Genomic DNA, 19,081 nt, shown 5'->3' with positions numbered 1-19,081 from the left:
GGGTGCTGGTGATGGGGCAGTGCTGAATTACATGGCAGCGCCAGACAGCTGTGCTGTGCCGGAGGAGGAACCCCGGGTGGCTGCAGGCTGAGTGACATACGCCGGCAGTCTCGCACTGCCGGTCCTCAGCCATCCTTGAGATGTCTAAAAAATACAGATGGCAGTTTCCTAGTGTAAAGAGCTGCGTGCCACTCGCGGAAGAGCCTCATCTGCCTTCCTGGAGACAGAGAGGGACAGGCTGGGGGGCTACGGATTAGCAGCCGCTTGTGTGCTGTTGCAGCGTGATTGCTGATGTTTGCAAATACAGTGAAGTCCAAGCTCCAAGCACACGCACTGCTGTAAAAGGGCCAATTTCATGATAGAGTTACGAGCTAATTCAGCCGTCGGGCATCATTTAAGTAGAGAGAAGGGGCTGACAAGCGAAGCAGTCATCTTGGGTCAGAGCAAAGCTCCTTCTAGCTCCATGCCTGGGCTGTCTGCTCAGCCAGGACTGAGGAGGATGCTGGGCTGGACTGGTACATGTCTTACGAAATATAAGGCATAGGATAAGAAATAGGATGTATGTTGCTCTTTGCCTGCTGGATCTTCTCAGGCTCTGGCTGTTGGCAGCACAGAGCTTGGTGATTGCAGCTAGGCTGTTCCTGGCTGTGCCTGCCCTCCTCTCTTCCATGAATTAGTCTCATCCTTATTTTGAGCTCATATGCGCCGCGCTTAGGTGTCCCCCAAAGCAGCTATCTGGCAGGAAGATTGCTTTGGTATAAATTATTCCGAGTAACGTGCTTCAGAGGGATGGAACAGCAGCGATGAAATAATGCCACAAATAGAGAAGGGGAGGCAATTGCGGTATTAACAACTCGATGCCAGCAGTTGTCGCAACCTGGTAAAAGAAGGGAGAGTGGAGCTGGATAAGGCTCTCATCAAAAGAAGAAACATTTCAAGGAGGAGAGGGAGCCTGACAAAAGCCAAAGGGAGGTGCTGGAATTGCTGGTGCTAACGGAGTGAGGCAGACAGTGGGTGATAAGCACGGTTGCTGCTGGTGTTTGGAGGGGGAGTTGGCACCAGGAGTGGGGGGCAAAGCTGCATTGCTGAAGGAAGGGGAGGCTGCCAGTGGTGGTGGGGGTGCAGCTGGGTGTATCGAAAAAAGCAGCACCTAAAAATGCCGTGTTCTGTGCCTGTCCTCTTGCCTGGATGATTTCCAGAAGTGCTAACCTTTCACTTGGCACCTCAGCAAAGCGGCTGGGCTCGTGCTCAGGCTGACTTAGCCCACGGCTCTCCATGGGGTCCAGGAGCACAGCTGCCTTTAGGAGCCATCAGGAAACACCCAGGCTTTTCCAAGGGGTTTGGTGGTGTCCCCTGAGGAGGAGAAGGGACCCCTGGGACTTCCTGTATTTGTGTGCATTGGGTGGGAGGTGAGAACTGGGTGGTTGCTGAGCCAGGTTATTAGTCCTGGTGGAAAAAACAGGATTGCTGAAATGTTCTTTTTAGCTCCCCATAAATATTTATTTGTTTTTCACCCTTCTCCCATACTGTAGGAGACTGGGGAGAAACTGGGCTCAGGGGATGAGCTCTGGGTGTGTCTGGCAGCTTGGAGTGGCTGATGGCGGCAGGGACAGGTGAGGATGAGGAAGGACAGGGGCTGGTCCAGACTTTTTTCCCTGAGCAGCTGAGTGTCCTGGGATATGCTCTCTTACCCAGCATGGAAACTGGTTGCTTGCTAAAGGGTCCTCAAGGCCTGATCTGTGCATCTCATGTTGACAGGCAAGAAATACCTTTTTATTGTCCACTTATCCTGACCCAGCTGAAGCCAGGGTAAGGTAAAATGCAAATCCCCTCCATTCTCTGCAGTGTGCAAGGTAAACAGGGAAGGGTTATAGAAGGCCTGGGTGAAGGAGCAAAAGGAAAACCTGCTTTTCCTCCTCTGAGGTCGAATCGGGAAGGTCCTGCTCTGACTACCCAGCGATTTGGGTCTCTGCTCTGTCCTTGTGCTTGTGGCTGGAGCTGCTGGTGAGGACCTCGTAGCAGAAGATGCATAGCACACGTTCTTCTCCTAGTCTTCAGCATGGCAGGACAGACTTATTCTCTATCACCTTCCCTTCTTCACCGTGCAATTTGTGCAAGAGACTGGATTTTTTTTTTTGCACAAACAATAAGACCTTTTCAGTGAGTCTTTGTACATAATGAGAATGAAAGTCAAAGAAGAATAAAGCCTGCCGTCGCTCACCTTTAAAGCATCCCTTTGTTTTAACCTCTCAGGGGTGCTGTGACTCCTTGTGCCAGGAACTTGATGTTTGCATGATTGTATAATTGCCTTTGCGGGACTATTAAGTAATGACACACATTGTGGTTTCTGAGTCACCCCGGTGAAGGCACCACTGGAAGTGAGAACTTTTTCTCCCTGGCTTTGCCAGGTTAAACAAGAATTTTGTTGTTATTTTCATTAAGTTTCCAGGCTGGAGGAAAGAAGGGCAGTCTGAAAGATCTGTCACTGAGCCCGGTGGGGGTGAAATGCGAAGAGGGAGCCCAGAAGGCCTGGCCTGGGAGCTGGCCATGGGATGCTGTCCTCCTGAGATGCTGTAATTCGAGCTGTGTGTGTGTCCTTCCTGCCCTATCCCAGCAGGCAGTTCCTGGCTAAGCCAGACATTTTTGGAGAAGCTGTAAGCTGTAGCATGAAGCCAGAATCGGGGCATGTGCTGGCAATGCCTGGGATGCATCAGGTGCTGTTTGGACCCACGACCACCCTCTGGGGAGTCCAGCCTGAGCAGCTCCCAGGTCTCATTGTCCTTCTTGGGACTGCATGTGTCCAGCCTGCTTCGGCACAGGGGAATAAACTTTTCCTGGGGCAGTGCTCAGGAGGCCCGGATGCTTCATGGCTCCCCATTTTTCCTTCTGTATTTACGTCAAATCCTCTTTGCATCCGTGGTTTCAAGCTGACCTGGGTTTCTGATCTCCTACATCAAAGACAATGCTCTGTTATCAGCCCCTTCCCATGTGCTGCCTCACTTCAGGTGCTCCAGAGCAAGGAGCAAGGGTTGGGCTGTCTTCTGCCAGCAGTGTTTCCCAGAGACCAGTCTATTTATTTTTTTGAAGCCTTTTCTTTCTGTTGCACAGCAACTTCTAAAACACCCTGGCTTGCGCTGGCAGCTCTTGCTCCTCTCTACCTTGGCAATTCTTGTAGCTGTTTTTGGCCTGAGAGTGGTGGAGGCTGATGCTGAACCTTGATGTCATTTGGGGTCGCTTGTCCTCTTTGAAATGAGCTAACTGGGGCTGAGTTACCAGGCTCAGCAGCACTGCTTCCCACATCCCCGGGTGCAGGAGCAGCCGAGGTGTGACATGCAGAACCAGCTCTGCTGCTGCATGCTAATTAAAGCATAAATTGAGGCTGTCCTTGGGGATGGCGGTGCTCTGTCTGTGACTACCTGCATGCATTTGGCTTGCCAAATATCCAGGGAATGGTAGGCTGGGAGGTGGAGACGCTGCTCTCCCGGTGCCCGTGGCTGGGTGAGGAGACTGTTTCGAGGCCCGTGAGCTCAGGGCTGTTTCCATACGTACACTTTATGTTGGCGTTGGCTGTCTGCCTGGCACTGCAGGAATGACAGGCAGCCCAGGAGGATCATTGTGCCTTTCTGAGGAAAACCTCCTCATGGTGGAAGCTGGAGGGAGGAGGGCAGCATGGGCCCGAAGGGGTGAGAGCCTGTGCTCTTCTGCAGGAGCAGAGTTATATTCCTGGAGGGTGGCCCGGTGATTACAGCTGGAAATTATCTTGAAGTCCTGTCTCTGCCCTTCTTTGGAAAGCAAACTCCTAAGGGCACGCTCTCTGGCTACGTGTATGTATAGCTCCAAGCACTTCTGGTTTCTAGACGCTGCTGTTACACAGATCACAGCTTGCTTTCCCATCCCCAATTATTTCTATTGCTAGGCTTGGTCCTGTGCTGTTTGCAGAGCGGTGGTGACATGCCAGGTGAGCCCGAGTCCAGCACTTGCTTGCCCGCCGGAACAATACCTCTCCCCTTGGCCCTGCTGGTGGGAAGACACTGTACAAGGAAGGGAAACACTGAGCTATGTCAGACATTGTCCCGTGTTCCCCATCTCTGCCTGTGGCCGATGGGGTGCGTGCTCTCAAGGTCTGCCTGTGTGTGTGTTCTTTACCTTTGGCGGAGGGGAACTGGGATGCTGGTGGGGGTCAGCACGGATGTGAGGCTGGTATCTGGGGTAGCAGGTCGCAGACGGGATGGGTTTGTGATGAGGAGTACTTTGCCTCAGGATGCAGAAACCTCTGCCTGTCTGGCACCAAGGGGTGCAGGAAGGGGTGAAGAGATGAGATGGTCTCAAAGGTGATGCTGGAAGAAAACTGGGCATTGGGTTGTTTGTCAGATGGGCATTTCAAGCACCGGGATACCTTGTTGTTCATGCCTGCTGCTACCCCAGCATTGAAATCCCTGTGTTAGGCCAGCCAGAGCCCCATCTCTCCCTGCTGCCCCAGCAGCATCATGCCTGCCCCTGGCCATGCCCTGAAAGCATCCTTGGGGCTGGGGCTTGCTGCCTGCAGCCAGCCCTGGGCCCAGGGGTCCCACTCCTCTGGCAGTCTCTGGCTCTCCTGCGTCTCTGTGCCAGAGATGGAGGGCTGATTTCTTTGACGTACATTTATATAAATAATAGTGGGGTTGTTTAACAGTTACTCTTAAAGGAGAGATGAGATAATTTCATGTTTTGATATTCTTAAAGCTGATTCCTCTGGGAGCAGTGCTCTGCGGGAGGGCTGTCGTACCCGGGGCTGTGCTACCCCGCTGCTGGCACGGGCAGAGCCCTCGCACCCATCATGGCCTCGCTGGCCTTTGAGGTGCTTCCTAGTTGGGACGGGGTCCAAGCAGCGGCCTGGGCCCATCCAGGCTCAGTGCGACTCTTCCTAGGAAGTGGGCTCTGCTGCTGGAGCATCGTGCCAGCCATGAAAACCCTGGGGTGGCAGAACAAAAGCTGTTTCCTAGATGAAAGATGGTCTGATGTCTGATGCTGGAGCATCTCCTGGCCTGAAGCAGCCCCTGGGTATTTGGAGCTGTGCTCTTTCTTCTATCTGATCTTTGCAGTCATTCCAGGGGTCTTTGTTGTAGTGTCTTGGCGCTGGGAAGGCCCCAAAAATAGTTTATTATACATGAATGGGTGAAGAGAAATGAATGTTTCTTGAGAAACGAGCCAAGCAGCCCTGCTTTGATTGCACTGTCTCTCTGCCCCAAACATGCTGGCGTGTGTAGTGCTGCCTTCCTCTGGCTCTCCTATACCAGGACGTTTGACGCAGCCCTTTCACCTGCACCTTCTGCTGAGCATAGGAATAGGTCTGTGCAAGGAGCCTTTGCCTGTAAATGTCTCTATTTTCTTTTCTTTCTTCCCCACCTTGCTTAAGTCTCTCTGTTACTGGTGTCGTACAAAGCTCCCAAACATGGGATGCAGCGCTGGGTCTTGCTGGGTACCAGGCGTGTACCAGGGATTCTGGGAGCAGCTCTTCCCAGCAGAGCCGCTGCAAACGTGGCGGGGGCTATGGGAGGGGGGTTTAATCCAACAAACTTTTCCCAGGAACAAACGCCTCGACTAAAAATAGCTCACCCTCGCCAGCTGGTTCCCACAGCCACCGTGCCACACCGACCCCGCCGCCGCATTCGGTGCAAGACGGAGGAGCTAGAGGACCCGGGGGGTTCTGGAGCCGGCCCGAGCGGGGCTCGCCCACCACGGCATCCGTGCTGCTGCGAGGGAAAGTGCATGTGGTGGGAGAGGAAAAGGCCACGAGGATGAATCAGTCGCTCTCGCAGCCCATCTGTCTCTGTTTGGAGGGGTCCCACGCTGAATTTCTTCCTAGCGCTCTGAGGTTTAGTGCTTGGCTTAGCCACACTGCATGAGCTCTCCTTCTTCCCTTGAGCAGGGACTAATAATTAGCAGCTCAGGGTAAGCACGGCTTCAGCAGAGAGAAGCAGATGGCATTTGATTGTCCTGAAAACCAAGTGGCCTCCATGGCCCAGGAGTGGCAGGTTAGCGAGCCAGAGGGAAGGGGCAGCAGGAGATGGATTTAGAGCATCCCTATGCCCCAGGAAGGATGGAGCAGGACTGAAATGTCTGAGCATGTGAGTTCCCAGGGAGACCAGCCAAGCTCAGGGAAGAGACATCACCTGCGGGCTGGTGAAGCAGAGAAACCCAGCCTGGCTTGGGGTGTCCCCAGGATGCTTGGGGGCAGCATCCTAGATGCTCTCCTTTATATATAAATCTTCCGGAGGGGTTTGCTCTTGTCCATGTTGTGCTGAATGAGAGAGGAGGGACGCTCTCACCTGGGGCTTGTGGCTGCAGGAGCTCAGTGCTGTGGTGCTGGACCCTTGTGCTGCCTGGGGAAGATCAGCCCCCAGGGGCCAGCACAGCATTAAGCCTTTCTGCTTTAATTCTGGCGGTTTTGGTGAAGGTTATTCAGCTAATGGCAGCAAAGAGCTCACCCAGTGCCTTAAGTGCTGAGTGTAGTTATTATGGTAATACATAGTTACTTGGCTAAAGACTTGATTGCTGCCATTGTAACACAAACATATGCAGAGAAAACCCCTAAAAGGAATTTCCTCTTTGTAGGTCAGTGGTGCTGCTGGGAACCTGTTTCTTACTGCAGACCTTTATTAGTTAATCAGCTGCTAGAAGGGAAAAAAAAGTATGGTGTGAGAGGCCAGGGTCCCTTGGCTGTGACGTGTGGTTTGGATTGAGATAACAGGGTTGAGGCACTAGGCAGCATGTGGTTGTCTCTCGAGGATGCTGCAGAGGACCCATGTATGTCTCTTCTTCCATCACTTGTCCTCTGATGCAGAGGCCTTAAAAAGGCTGTTCTCAGTGGTTTGTGGGGAGGGGTGCTGCCTGCGTGGATGTACAGGCCAAGGGGCGAGAGATGCTCACTGCGCTGCCCCTGTTTGGCTGTGGCGATCCCAGCGCGGGAGGGGATGGATGGATGCTGGGCGTGATCTCTTTAATGAGATCCTCATTAGATGGGTGAGCTCTGGCTGTGTATTGTCACAGCTGGGTGGTCTGTGTCCTCAGATGTCCCCCGGGTTGTGCTGGGAGCATCGTGCTGCTCCCAGCCACTGTGCAGGTGAAAGCTTAAGCACCTGTGCTTTCACAGCTGAATATCTACACTCTGATTCAGTTTGGCTGCTCCCAGTGCCCTGTGGCCATGGTTTTATCTAGATGACTTCTCTGCTTCAGGAGCAAACAGTAAATTTCCTGATTCTTACTACTGTTAGACTGAAATTTAGGAGATAAGAGCCTCTAGAAACTTCATTTTTGGTATTGAAAGCCTGTTATGTGTCACAACAGCAGCTGTTCCTTGGCTCTCCTGTACTAAATGCAGCCAAATGCACCGTTTCTGTGCAGTCACGTCCTCTGCTTTTGGTACAGTCGGGTGATTGGGGGCTGGGGGGGCTCCCTGGAGCCACGTTATGGCTCTGTGCTGTGCTCTTGCCACATCCTGGCTGTGTCACTGGGCATATGGACAGCGAGCATCAGCTGGAGTCACCCGTGGGAAATCACGTGCAGTCCCATGGGGAAGTCGGGCAGGTGGATACACTGTTCTCTTTTGCTTTTTAATTATTAATTATCATTAACAGAGTTGCAAAGCCATCTTCTGGCCAGCTGTTAGCAGGGAGCTGTGCAGCAAACCTGGGTTTATTCCCATGCACAGGCTGATTGGCAGCTGGAAGGCTTTGCACCTAAGTTGTATGTTATTAAACAAAGCTGGTGTGGAGGTAGGGCTGCTGGCTGGCTCCGTGATCCCAGCTCTGGCCATGGCCTGTTCCTGGCACATACTGAGCTGCGGGTTTCCACCAACAGAATCAGAAAATAACTCTGTGTTTTCAAAACTGGCCATGTCTTCGCTTGCCAGAGGTTTCCCTTTTGTGGGAGGCAGGGCTGGCATTTAATTCGGCTTCTGCTGTTTACATGAACAAATGTGGTGTTTTTCCCACTAATTCAGATTTTGTGTAAAAATAAAGTGGGTTTGTTTTCGGTGTAAGTGGGGGACCAAAGGCTAGAAGACGGGCAGATGCCCTGATGTCAGATGCTTTGTACGCGGCGCGTGGCATCCTGCGAGCACCCTCGTTAGTGCGTAGCCTCATCAGCTTTCCTTAACAAAATGTTCTGGCATCCTCCCTTCTCTGCTTGTCACTTCTCCGGAGGGAACGTGGCTTGTTCTACTGGCAGCGTGAGCCCTGTTTGCTTAGGCGGAGGCAGAGCTAATTATTTCTATTTATTTCCTCAAACTTTTCAGTGTCTCATTTGAGGTCTCTGCTTGAGCTTTTTCACTTGTCTCCAAGCCTGGGAGTCACCGGTGTCCCTGGAACAAGCCTGGAGAGAGATGTGTTGGTAGGCATCAGGAGAGCTGGTGTCCGTGTGGATGCTGGACCTGCCCTCGGATGCGTCCTCGTTTGTTCTGAGCTAATTGTCCCTGTGACTCTGCAGCCATGGCATGGCTGAAACCTCTAGTGCTCGTGCTTGGTATGCAAGAAAGCCTCCTGTTCTCTCCAAGGGAATGCTCAGGGAAGGAACTGGGCTGCAGAATGGTTGTTTTGAAACAAACAAACAAAAAACCCCACAAAAAAACGAAAATATGAAACAAAAAAAGCCCCCAAACCCTAAAGAAAGCTTGGTGTTACTGGATGAGGTGTTAAACTTTAGCAGGGGGAGGTTGAAAACAGGCAAAGCAATATGCGAAGGAAAGGCATATGTTAGAAAAATGAGAAATTGTAAAGGTACCCAGGACTAGATTAAAGTATGGAGTTAATGCCTTTAAAACAATAAGTTGCATGGGTAAGCAAAGTAGTGAAGAATCTGTTTATAGCTTTCAGTGGGAGCAGCCAAGCTCTTCTTATCAATACGCTAATTAATTTGCTGAGGCTCTTACTGGCAGTTGCCTTTTTCTTTCTGGAGAGCTTGCCAAGGGGTGAATATTCCTTGGGCCAGGCAAGCTTAAATTTGGGGGCAACTTTTGACACTTGAGATTTGCAGTGAGCACCACAGACCTGAAGGAGATGGGATGCTCCCTTGGCTGGGCCGAGCACCCCTTCCCCTGCAGTATGGGGATGTCAGGCTTATTTTGGCTAGCATGGGGGCCCACGCTCTGTTTTGTCTCCTCAGTTACTCTTGGATTTTTTTCTATATTTACTTTCTTTTTGCTTCTGGTGTGGTAATTTCCTAGCCTTTCTCCTGACCGCCGTTCTTGCCTCCCTGTTTGCTGTGGAGGAGGAGTTCAGGTGTTTCCAAACAACACCCTGGGAAGGGGTTAAGATGGCTGGTGTGCTCAATTTGCTGCCTTATTGCCATATTTTGGGGGACTTAACATAGCAAGGGAAAGGAGGATTTGTTTCCCTCCATGTCAGGGATGTAGTTAGGAAGGGGGTGATAACCCTGATGTGAAGTGAGTGCTGCCTTGCTCTTTTCTCTTGTCCTCTCTTTCACCTCCATCGTGGGCAAGTGCTGGGGGGTGGAATTTCAGGGACTGCTGGAGCAAAGCCCTTCCTGCAGCAATAACGTGTGAACGGAGCTTCTCCAACACGAGAATAAAGCGTTTCACCATGACAAGGCTTCGGATGTATTCTCAGACACAAGCATCCCCTGTCTATAGGGCATAATGTAGTTTGCTTAACCAAGGAGCGTTGCTCGGCACCGTGTTTCTGGCAGCGTTCCCGCGCCTTTCGCTCTGACGTGCAGCTCCTGAGTTGAAGCTGTGCTGATACTTCCACATCCAACCTCCTAAGCTGCTGCCTGTCTCTGCCAGGCTGCCTGGCTGTCATCCCATGAGCAGCGAGCCAGAGGGGGGACATGGATGCTCTGGCTGGGGATGCTCCAGTGCTGTGCCCACCCTGGGAGGCAGTGTGCAAGGGCACTGCAGCATCTGCCGGCATGCATGCCGCTTGCATGGCCCCTGCCTGCACAGGCAGCCCTTGGCATTGCCCAGCTTTTTGGGGAGTGCATGCTGCCTGCTGGGCTGGATGGGGAGAGCCGTGCTGGGGGGTTACTGCGTTGTGCTCCCAGCTGAGCTGCGCTATGCCAGCCCCTCTTATTCCTCCCCACCCCCTGCAAAAAAACCCCACCAAAACCCAAACAATTAGAGCGGGGAAAAAAAACCAAAATCGGTGCAGGGGTAGCTTGATCGAGGTCTCCCCAATCTCCTCTTTTCCTGTCTGTGGAACAGCGTGGGGGCTTATGTTATGATCCGGCTGTCGGGAGCTGTGCTGCTCCAGCGACCCCAGGGAGGGCTGGCTGTGGGGTCAGAGAGCTGCAGGTTCAAGAGGTGCAGGGGTCCCCAGATTGGGAAGGAGGAGGGAAGCAGTAAGGCAGGAGGTGCTACCCCTTCCCCTAGCCTTGGGGGTCTAGTGTTGCAAGCCCTATGCCTGGTTTGAGAGGGTCTAACCCAGCACACCCAGGAGAAATGGGATGTTCAGTTTGTGTGGGAGGAAGGGAGGGAACTGGGGGGCAAATGAAGCAAAGCCCTGAGCCACCCCTCTCTGTCTTCTGCCCCTTCAGAGTGATGAGCTACAACAGCACCAAAGATGCTGGGATTCAGCACGTGCTCTGTCAGCACCCCGGCGCCGGGCAGGGGGGCTGAGCTGGACAATGCCTCCCCCCGCTACATCCTGGCCCTGCCTGAGGAGGAGACGTGGCGCAAGCACCGGCTCGGCCTGATGCAAACCACCCAGTCCTGCAACCTGCTGGAGCCCGAGAGCCTGGCCGAGGCCCTGGTCTCGCGCGCCGCCAGCTTCGATGCCCTCTACGAGCCCCGGTCCCGGGATGGCGATGCCGGCACGGAGATGGGCAGCACCTTCGACCTGGGGCTTGGCCAGTACGTTCCTGTGAGCCCAGACGTTATCAAGCGCCGGCGGGGCGGGCTGATCGAGCAGAGGGACATTATCAAGGCGCATGAGGCGCACAAGATGCAGAGCACGCCGCAGGCGCGGAGGAAGGAGTGGGAGTAAGTACCGGAGAGCCCCCAGCCCAGGTGGGCAGCCGGGGGGAGCGGGAGCGTTCCCCATCCTCTGTGGGGCTTGGGGAGGGGGGGGGCTGTGGGGTGTCGTGTTGGCATCACCCCTGTGGAGCAGCCAACACCAGCTGTGCTCAATCTCCTGGCACTCCTGAGCTGGGCTGCTTTTCCCCATCACCTTTGTTTTCCAGGGAGGATTATCAAAGGCAGGGAACAACTTGGGGGGCTTGGGTTGCTCTGTCAGCTGGACCATGGCATTTTTCTGCTGGGGTGAGTTTGCAGGGTGTGTGTGAGAGGTGGAGAGAGATAACAGTGTGCCACATACGGGAGGAGAGCGTTTGTGAGCCCAAGCGGTCCGAGATGCCTCTCTTAGCTCTGAGCTGGAGGTGGCATCTGGTGGGAACAGTGCAAAGGGGCCTCTGTGGATGGGGGGTGTTCCTCAAGCTGTGGGATGTAGAGGAAGCTTGGAAGTTGTCCATCTTAAAAGTCTTCAAGACAGTTCCCTTGGCCGAAGTGGGGCTTTTGGATGCATTTGGGGTCATTGCATTCTGCTTTTCCTGTGTCTTGAGCCCTGCTGTGAGGGGACTTGTATTTAATCCTAAAAAGTGACCGAGTCCCTCTGAATCAGAGTAAGCTGGAGACATTAACGAACTCAGGAAAACAGAAGTGCTTGGCAGAGCTAGAACCCACTCATTTTCCTTATTTCCCTTTAAGTAACTTTTTCCCATAGTTTGCCTTGGTGTTGTGTGAAAACCCCATCTCCAAGCCCTGGATTATTCTTCCTCACCTGGCATTCACTGCACAACCAAGGCTGCAGCCATGCGCTTCAACCCTGCGTTTAAATTACAAGGTTCCCCCCCTCGTGTCTACTCAGCAAAATTGCTTTGGATAAGATGCTGCAGAACATCCTGCTCTAATATCGCTGGTCAGGAGCAGCTCCCTGCCTCCGAGACTTTATCTGGGGGATAATCAATGTGTTATAAAACACAGGGGCTCCCACCTCCTTCAGGTATTAATTAGATGTGGCATGTTGCTTTGGTGAGATCCAGGTCAGTGCTCTGCTCGTTTGAAGCTGGTAGGATTTTTTTGGGATGCTTTGCATGATAAAACTGCTTGTGATAACACTGAGGCTGCTCCTGCCTTTTTTTTTTTTTTTTGGAGGGTAGCCCATCAGCGAGGCGGGCTCTCCCTGGCCCTTTCAGCTCCATGCTCATCCCTTTGTGCCCAGGGATCCTCCTGGCCGGTGACTCAGGAAGCCCTATATAGGGGAAATAAATTGACATATGGGCTCAGCAACTGCTCGGTGCCTTGTTATCTTTCGCGACCCACCGGGGATGCCAGATGAATAAATCATGGCCGGGCAGGAAGCAGAGGGATGGCCTCGTTAATTGTCGGCTGGCGGAGCGAGTTCCTAGACCGGCTGCTCGCTAATTAACTGCCTGGATGACTACAGCTCTATTTTGTGGCAGGGAGATGAAGCCGGAGCTCTTCCCGCTCGTACCGTGCAGGATGTGCCCCTTTCACCACCCTCGGCTGCTCCATCTAGCAGTAACTCAAACACAAAGCCTAATATTTCTGTCTTTAGTGCAATGGGAATATGCAGATGGTCGTGCCGGCTGCTGCCATCCCAACCTGTTTAATCAGGTGTTTCACCAGGCTGGTAGGGTCCAGTCTGCATTTCCCAGCTCCTAGATGCTTGGTTTTGGCATTTCAGTCCACTTTATCATGGTTCTGGGGGTGTGCGTGGGAAGTCATGTCTAAGGCAGGCATCCCTGAGATTTGGGATGGGCTGCCCTCCCTTTGCCAGCCCAGGCTCGTCGCTGTTGGGGTCTGGCCATGGGGTGCTCTCCTTGCAGATGCCCAGGCCCACAGCCTGGTAGCCATGCCACAGAAGGTGGAGATGCTGGTGCTTTGCAGAAGCCCCTGGTGCCGGGGGGATGCCGGGCTCTGGCACTGATGGCAGCCCTCTGGCTTCACAGACCTTGTGTCCCACCAAGGACCAGAGAGCCCTGACTCCTTCCCGGGGAGTCAGTGATCTTGGCATGGCAGGCTGAGCCCCAGAGGGCTGGATCCATGCCTCTCCCGGAGTTAAGTGCTCTGATACCCCGTGAGCCTGCAAAAACGACATGCCAGGGGCTCCTGCTTTAACATCAGACTCACAAAACAGTGATGTTTCCTCAAAAACTTTGCCAAAGTCCAGGCTGGTGTGCAGAACCGGTAACTGTAGTACCATGGATGCTCTCTGGGACTAGGCAGTTAGCATGTGGGGGAGAAAAAGCAAATTAATTTCCTTATCTGTAATGTTATTAGTAATAATGCAATTTCCCTGTGATTTAATTTTCGGAAGGGCCCATCTCGCATGCTTTGAATTGCCCTAGGGGCTGTCTCCTGGCCGCTCTGGCTCTATCTGTCCCTGTGAGCAGTGGGGATGGTATTTTCCCACAGCCCCAGTGTGGTGGTGGGCATTAGATGGAACATGAGGAACCAGGAAAATGTGTTTTCTGCTCAGCTTTGAGCTGTGGCAGACGCAGGGGATGGCTGGCTTGCCTGTGGGGTCAGGGCAGGCCCACAATAACTGCATTTTTTTTTCCTCCTTGTTGTCAAATCTTGATGAGTTAAGCCAGGGTGATTCAGAGAGGTCTGCACCTCCTTCACAAGGCTCTTTGGGATTTTTTGGTTAAACGCTGTGCCTTGCATGAGTTAACTCTGACACGTGTTTCTGACATGAGCATCTGCCACCTTGTTCAGTGCTCTGGGAGCAACTGGGTGGCTGCTGGAGGTCCCCTCCAGTTCCTGTTTGCCAGCCGTGGCTGGGTGGCGTGGGGTGGGTGTGGGAAGCGAGTGCCACGTGTGCCTCTCCTCTGCCACACGAGAGACCTCTGCTCCTCTGGAGCAGCTTTGTCTTTGCAGGCGCAGCCTTCCTGGTGTGCAGCCAGATGTTTGTGTGCAGTAGCTCTTGTGCTGGGTTGCAGTGAGGGAAGAGAAGTGAAGGGTTTTTCTTACTCACCAGTGTTAGCATTGGCAGGTCTAACCCTCAGCAAGCCTCTGTCTCTGCTGCCTTTTGCCAGTGAAAAAAAACCCACAAGTGAAATGTGCTTTCCTCTTAATAAGATGGAATAAGAATGGGAGGGGGAAAATGTTATTTTTCCCTGAGGTTTTTCATGGGGAAACTGAGGCAGAGAGTAGAAAACACTATCTGCTAAGTCCATGTGGGGCAGTGGCTCTGCAGGAGGCTTAACTTTATGAAGGGTGCATGCACCAGCCCACCTTGTTCTTGACTAAGGGACTTAAGCCCAAGGCAGACACCAAAACCTGTTTTTGAGTCCCGACCCTCCATCCTGCTGTTGACCCCGACCCCACCACGTGAAGGTATACAGAGATACCTGCTGCACTTCAAGGCTTGGTGTGCTGTTGCTGCTGCACAGAGTCGTGGTTGAAGCACTGGTGTCTTTGCCATGTGTGCGGTGGCATCGTTTGGACTAGTCTGGCTGAGAGAGAGCTCGGAAAAAATCTCCTTGCCAAAAGAAGCAAACGGGGAACCTCCTGTGGCTTCTCCAGGCTGAGCAGCCGCTTCCTTAGCTGATGGTAAGGACAGGCAGAGCCACCCAGGGAACACCCCAGAAAAGCCTCAAGCTGAGTTTGCAGCAGGCAGGACTCAAACCTGCCTTGCATGGGTTAAAACCACATGTGCGTGGATATTTGAGTTTAGTTTGTGCAATCTGGGGAATGCAAGCTGTGCCCTCATTTTGGAATAACTACAGCAAGGATGCACGGAAGAGCCTGATTCCCAGATGTTGGGCAGGGAGTGTGGGAGCAGAGGAGACCAGAGGGAAAGCAGCTGGGTCTTGGTCCAGTTTGGAGGTGATAGTGTGGAGGTGGGATGCTGTAATTCAGCATTGGGGGACCTGGGTGATGGGTGGCAGGTTTCAGGGTCCTGTGCAAAGCAATGCACTCTGCCCACAGTACAGGAGAGGGCTCCTAAAGGGTAGGGTCATTAAAAGCCATCTCCTGTCTTGTAGCATCTTAGAGTTGATGGCTTTGCTCGGAGCTTGTGGGGTCTCCCTTGCTATGGTACGATCCACAGTGAGATCCCTGTAGCCCATCTGGGAGCTTGTGGTCTGTGGATCAGCAGGGCAGGAGAGCTTGCTGCTGCTCGCTCAGATCCATACCTGCAACGCAGACTGTGGGGAGCTGTTGGGCTGGAGCGTAACGTTACTGCAGCTCTGCCTTCGTGTGGTTTTATTGGAAGAAGTAAGAGAACAGAAGAAACTGTGAAAATGCGCAGGGTGTTGCTAACAGATCTCAGGGGCTCTTTACGACTTGGCAGTCTCTATCCAGTTATGTGCACGCTCTGCATCCCAGATTACAAATGAAGATTACTTTTTTAAATCCTCTTTTTTTTTTCCTTGGTGCTCAATGAGACAAAGGGCCCCCTTGGTGTGCACTGGGCTGCCAGCTCCATTGCTGCTTCCCAGCATATTCCCCAGTGCGTCGCACTGTCTGGGTTTAACTGGCTTCAGTGATGGAGAGGGCAGGAGCACACACAGGATGGCACTGCCGCTTGCTCCTCCTGCTGCTGAGGCTGCCTGGGAAGTGCCCCTGGGCTGGGGCTCCTTTGGCAGCAGCATGGCCCTGGCTGGATGTGCGCCCATTGCCCTGGCCCTCCTCAGATCTTCAGGGAAGGGACAAGCCCCAGGATGGCTCTGAGTTGCTGTCACAGATGCTGGTGGCTTCTGTGGCAGTTTTGGGAGAGGTGTTGGATGTAGTGGGTGATGCTGCTGTGCTGTAAGCAGCAGTCCTGCTCTGTGCAGCAGCTCCTGCCCACCTGAGTGGGCTCCGTGGGGGGCTGGTCAGTGCTGTCCTGCCCCAGCATGGGGCTGGAGGAGGGTGCAGGCTCTTGGCTGCAGCACTGATGCTGGGGAGGGAGGGATCTATGAAATGGCAGCCCTTGCTCCCCCACAGGTGCTGCCAGAGAGGGAGAAGGTGCCCCAGCATCCCCTCCTGGTCTTGGCTCTGGCACCAGTGTCCAGGGCCCATCACCCCTCCTCATGCCTCCCTCCCTGACCCTGCCCCGAGAGGTAGATGACTTTCCTCCTCCAGCCCTTCTGCAGCATCGGTTGCTGTCAGAGGCAGCTTAGCCACGTCCTTCTCCACCGTGGGCTTCTGTTCAGATGTCTGGTGCTGTGTGCCCAGGGGCCTGGCGGAGCTGGGCAGGAGGGTCAGGACAGCGCAGGCAGCTGGCGGTAGCTGCGGGGGCTCTGCAGGTGAAAGCCCCGAGGTGTTGGTGACAGGCGAAGCCAGGCTCCTGTACCTGGGAGCATCCTTCATGGAGATACATGCATGTCTCCTATGCAGGTCTGCTGCAACCCAGGGCAAAGCAATTAACCTCTCCGAGAGCCTAATGAGCGTGTCTCAGTTAAGACGACTCTCCCTGCTTATGTTTTACCCTGCAAGAGTAGCAATGCAGGTGGTGGAAAAAAAGGCTGTGGATGCGCTAAACCTGGGGGCAGTGAAATATGGCTTTTATTGTGGTAACTTGGCCTTGAGCAGCAGAGAAGCATCTTTCCCAGAGGTATCTGCCCTGGATGTCCCTGCACTCTTTCCACTTTCCTTAGTGCAGACTAAGGTTTTGACGTATGGGGAGGAGATTGTTTTCTGACCTGGTATGAACTCCAGTTCTGCTGAATGTCCTGGCAACAGCATGGAAATAGCAGCATCTTTCCCTGAACTGCCTCAAATCTGGGTTTCTGGCACACCCTGGAGGAAGAATTCCCTTTCTGAGTTAATTCAGATGACTTTACAAAGCCTCCTAAGGTCTGCCAGTGAGGGGTGGGCAGTTACGGTTGGTCCCAGCCTTTCCACATGGCTGAGGCCACTCTTCCAGGGAGCTGGACTTGTTAGGAGCCGGTTGCTGAACATGGAGGATGGTTCCCGGTGGATGCCTCTACTCAGGAGCTGCTGCCTTGTGTTTTGTCACTGCATCCTGGCACGCCTCGTTCTTGCTTCCCTTGCTGGAGTCTCAGCTGCAGCTGTGAGTGTTGGAAAGCTTCGTTTAGCACATCTCTGGGCTGCGCTGAAGCCATGCATCGTGCTGGGGCTGTTTGTGCTTCCCAGGAACCAGCCTTTGGATAGAGCTTCCCCCATGGCCTGGGGCTGGCTCAGAAGCACACAATTGCTGGGAGGCAGTGAGGTGGGAAAGAACCTCAAGCAGGGTCACCTAGAGCAGGCTGCCGAGGACCATGTCCAGGTTGATTTTAAGTATCTCCAAGGATGGAGACTCTACAACGCCTCTGGGCAGCCTTTCCCAAGTACTCAGTTCCCTGCAGAGTCAAAAAGTTTATTCCTATGTATAGAGTTTCTTTTATTACAGTTTGTGCCCATTGCCTCTTGTCCAGTCACTGGGCACTGCAGAGAAGAGCCTGGCTCTGCCTTTACTCCCCATCACCAGGTATTCATATGCATTGTTAAGATCTGCTCGGAGTCTTTTCCAACCAGGCTGAGCAGCCCCAGCTCTCCCAGCCTCTCTTTGTAGGGAAGATGCTCTACTCCTTTAGTCACCGTTGCTGGATTTGCTCCAGTAAGTCTCCTGTCGTGAGGGCCCAGCACTCTGGATGTCTCACCAGCGCTGAGCAGAGGGGAAGGCTCACCTCCTTGACCTAATGCAACCCGGGAGGCTGTTGGTCTTTGCTGCAAGAGCACACTGCTGGCTCACGGGCGGCTTGGTGAGCCCTGGGACCCCAGCGCTTTCCAGCCAGCATGTATGGGGTTGTTCCTCCCCCAGTGCAGGACTTGGCATTTCCCTGGGCTGAACTTCATGCTGTTCCTTTGCCAGTTTCTCCAGGCTGTCAAAGTCCCTCTGGATGGCAGCACAACCCTCTGCTTTATCAGTCCTTGTTTTATATCATCTCCCTGCACTGAGCTCTGCAAGCGTGGTTCGGTGCAGTATGCATGCAATGAAACTTCTGGTATTCAATCCTTGTTTGCACCCTTGTCCTTTCCCTTCCCTGGAATAATTCAACCTGTTCCCCTCTCCCAGGCAGCCCTCGGCTGTCCCTCTGTAATTCTGATGGGAGGCTGTCTGCTGGCTGGGAGATCTGTGGGAGAGGTGCTTTCCAGCCTCTCAAGCATATATGGTTCACATTATTTTCTGCTCACAATTTCTAAGGTGTAGTACAACCTGCCCCCTCATACTATTTGTCTTTAAGATATGACAGGGTAATAAGATAATTCAGAGTGGAAGGGACCTCAGGAGGTAACTAGTCCAATCAGACTATAACTTATTTTTCATTTAGTTCTGGTTTACTTTTTAAAACATAGATTACGTCTCTAGGCACTCCCAAAATGGCATTTTCTTAATTTTAGACTCCATAGTCTTCAAATTTAGGAAAGGTTTTTGAAAGTTTGGTGAAAACTCAGCTGTGAGAATTAGTGCACAACCTATCCCCAGAGAGACTTATTCCTTGCAGATTTATCTGTACTGTAGAAATGACACTTCCACCTAACTGTGCATGAACGAGTGCCATTGATGGTGAAGTTTCTAGCCTGTGTATGTGTGAGACATGATTTCAGTTCAGCTGCCTCTGAAGGGTTACAGCCTTTTTTTCTGCACTTGCCAGTCAGTCCTTCCTAGTTCAAAAGGTGTTGGCTGCATTTGTGCATGGCAAACATTAATCCCTGGCTTGGAATACTTGTGCTATGTGAGAGCTGAAAAAAAATCCATGCAAAAAGTTTGGGAGGTCCCTGAAGTTGTACTAAAGCAGCTTTCAGATGTGGCCCTTGATTTCCCAAGGTGGCCTTTGAAACATCAAGAGATGTTTCTTAGAAAAGCAGAGAAGAGAGATGTGTTTCTTGTCTCCACTTACCTTTTGCATGCTTGATGGGAAATTCTGCTCGATCCTTCAGCTCAGGGTTACAGGTGCGTGGGTCACCCAAAACACATTGCTGTTTCTGTTGCTTGGCTGGTTTGGGGCTGGTGCTATGCACACCAGCAAGTCTCTCGCTCTTCAACTGGGAAGAACCTGCTGGTGCTCATCCCCAGCCGTGGGGCACCACGGTGCTGAAGGAGTTCAGCGTGGCATCGTCCTTCCCAAAACACAC

At 52.9% G+C, this 19,081-nt stretch overlaps 1 protein-coding gene across 1 annotated transcript in view; it reads left to right on the top strand.

The window, feature by feature from the left end:
- The first annotated feature begins 10,909 nt into the window (after positions 1-10,909).
- The window catches only part of CACNA1E (calcium voltage-gated channel subunit alpha1 E), a 113,853-nt gene continuing 105,681 nt past the window's right edge, over positions 10,910-19,081 (top strand). Inside the window, exon 1 of the mRNA XM_074876946.1 lies at positions 10,910-10,975. Coding sequence (XP_074733047.1) covers positions 10,938-10,975 — 38 coding nt within the window. The 5' untranslated portion in view covers positions 10,910-10,937. The remainder of the gene's footprint in view (positions 10,976-19,081) is intronic.

This window comes from Strix uralensis, chromosome 8 (genome assembly GCF_047716275.1).
Source record: "Strix uralensis isolate ZFMK-TIS-50842 chromosome 8, bStrUra1, whole genome shotgun sequence".
Lineage (NCBI taxonomy): Eukaryota > Metazoa > Chordata > Aves > Strigiformes > Strigidae > Strix > Strix uralensis.
The sequence above is the reverse complement of the archived record's forward strand: the minus strand, read 5'-3'. Positions and strand labels throughout refer to the sequence as shown.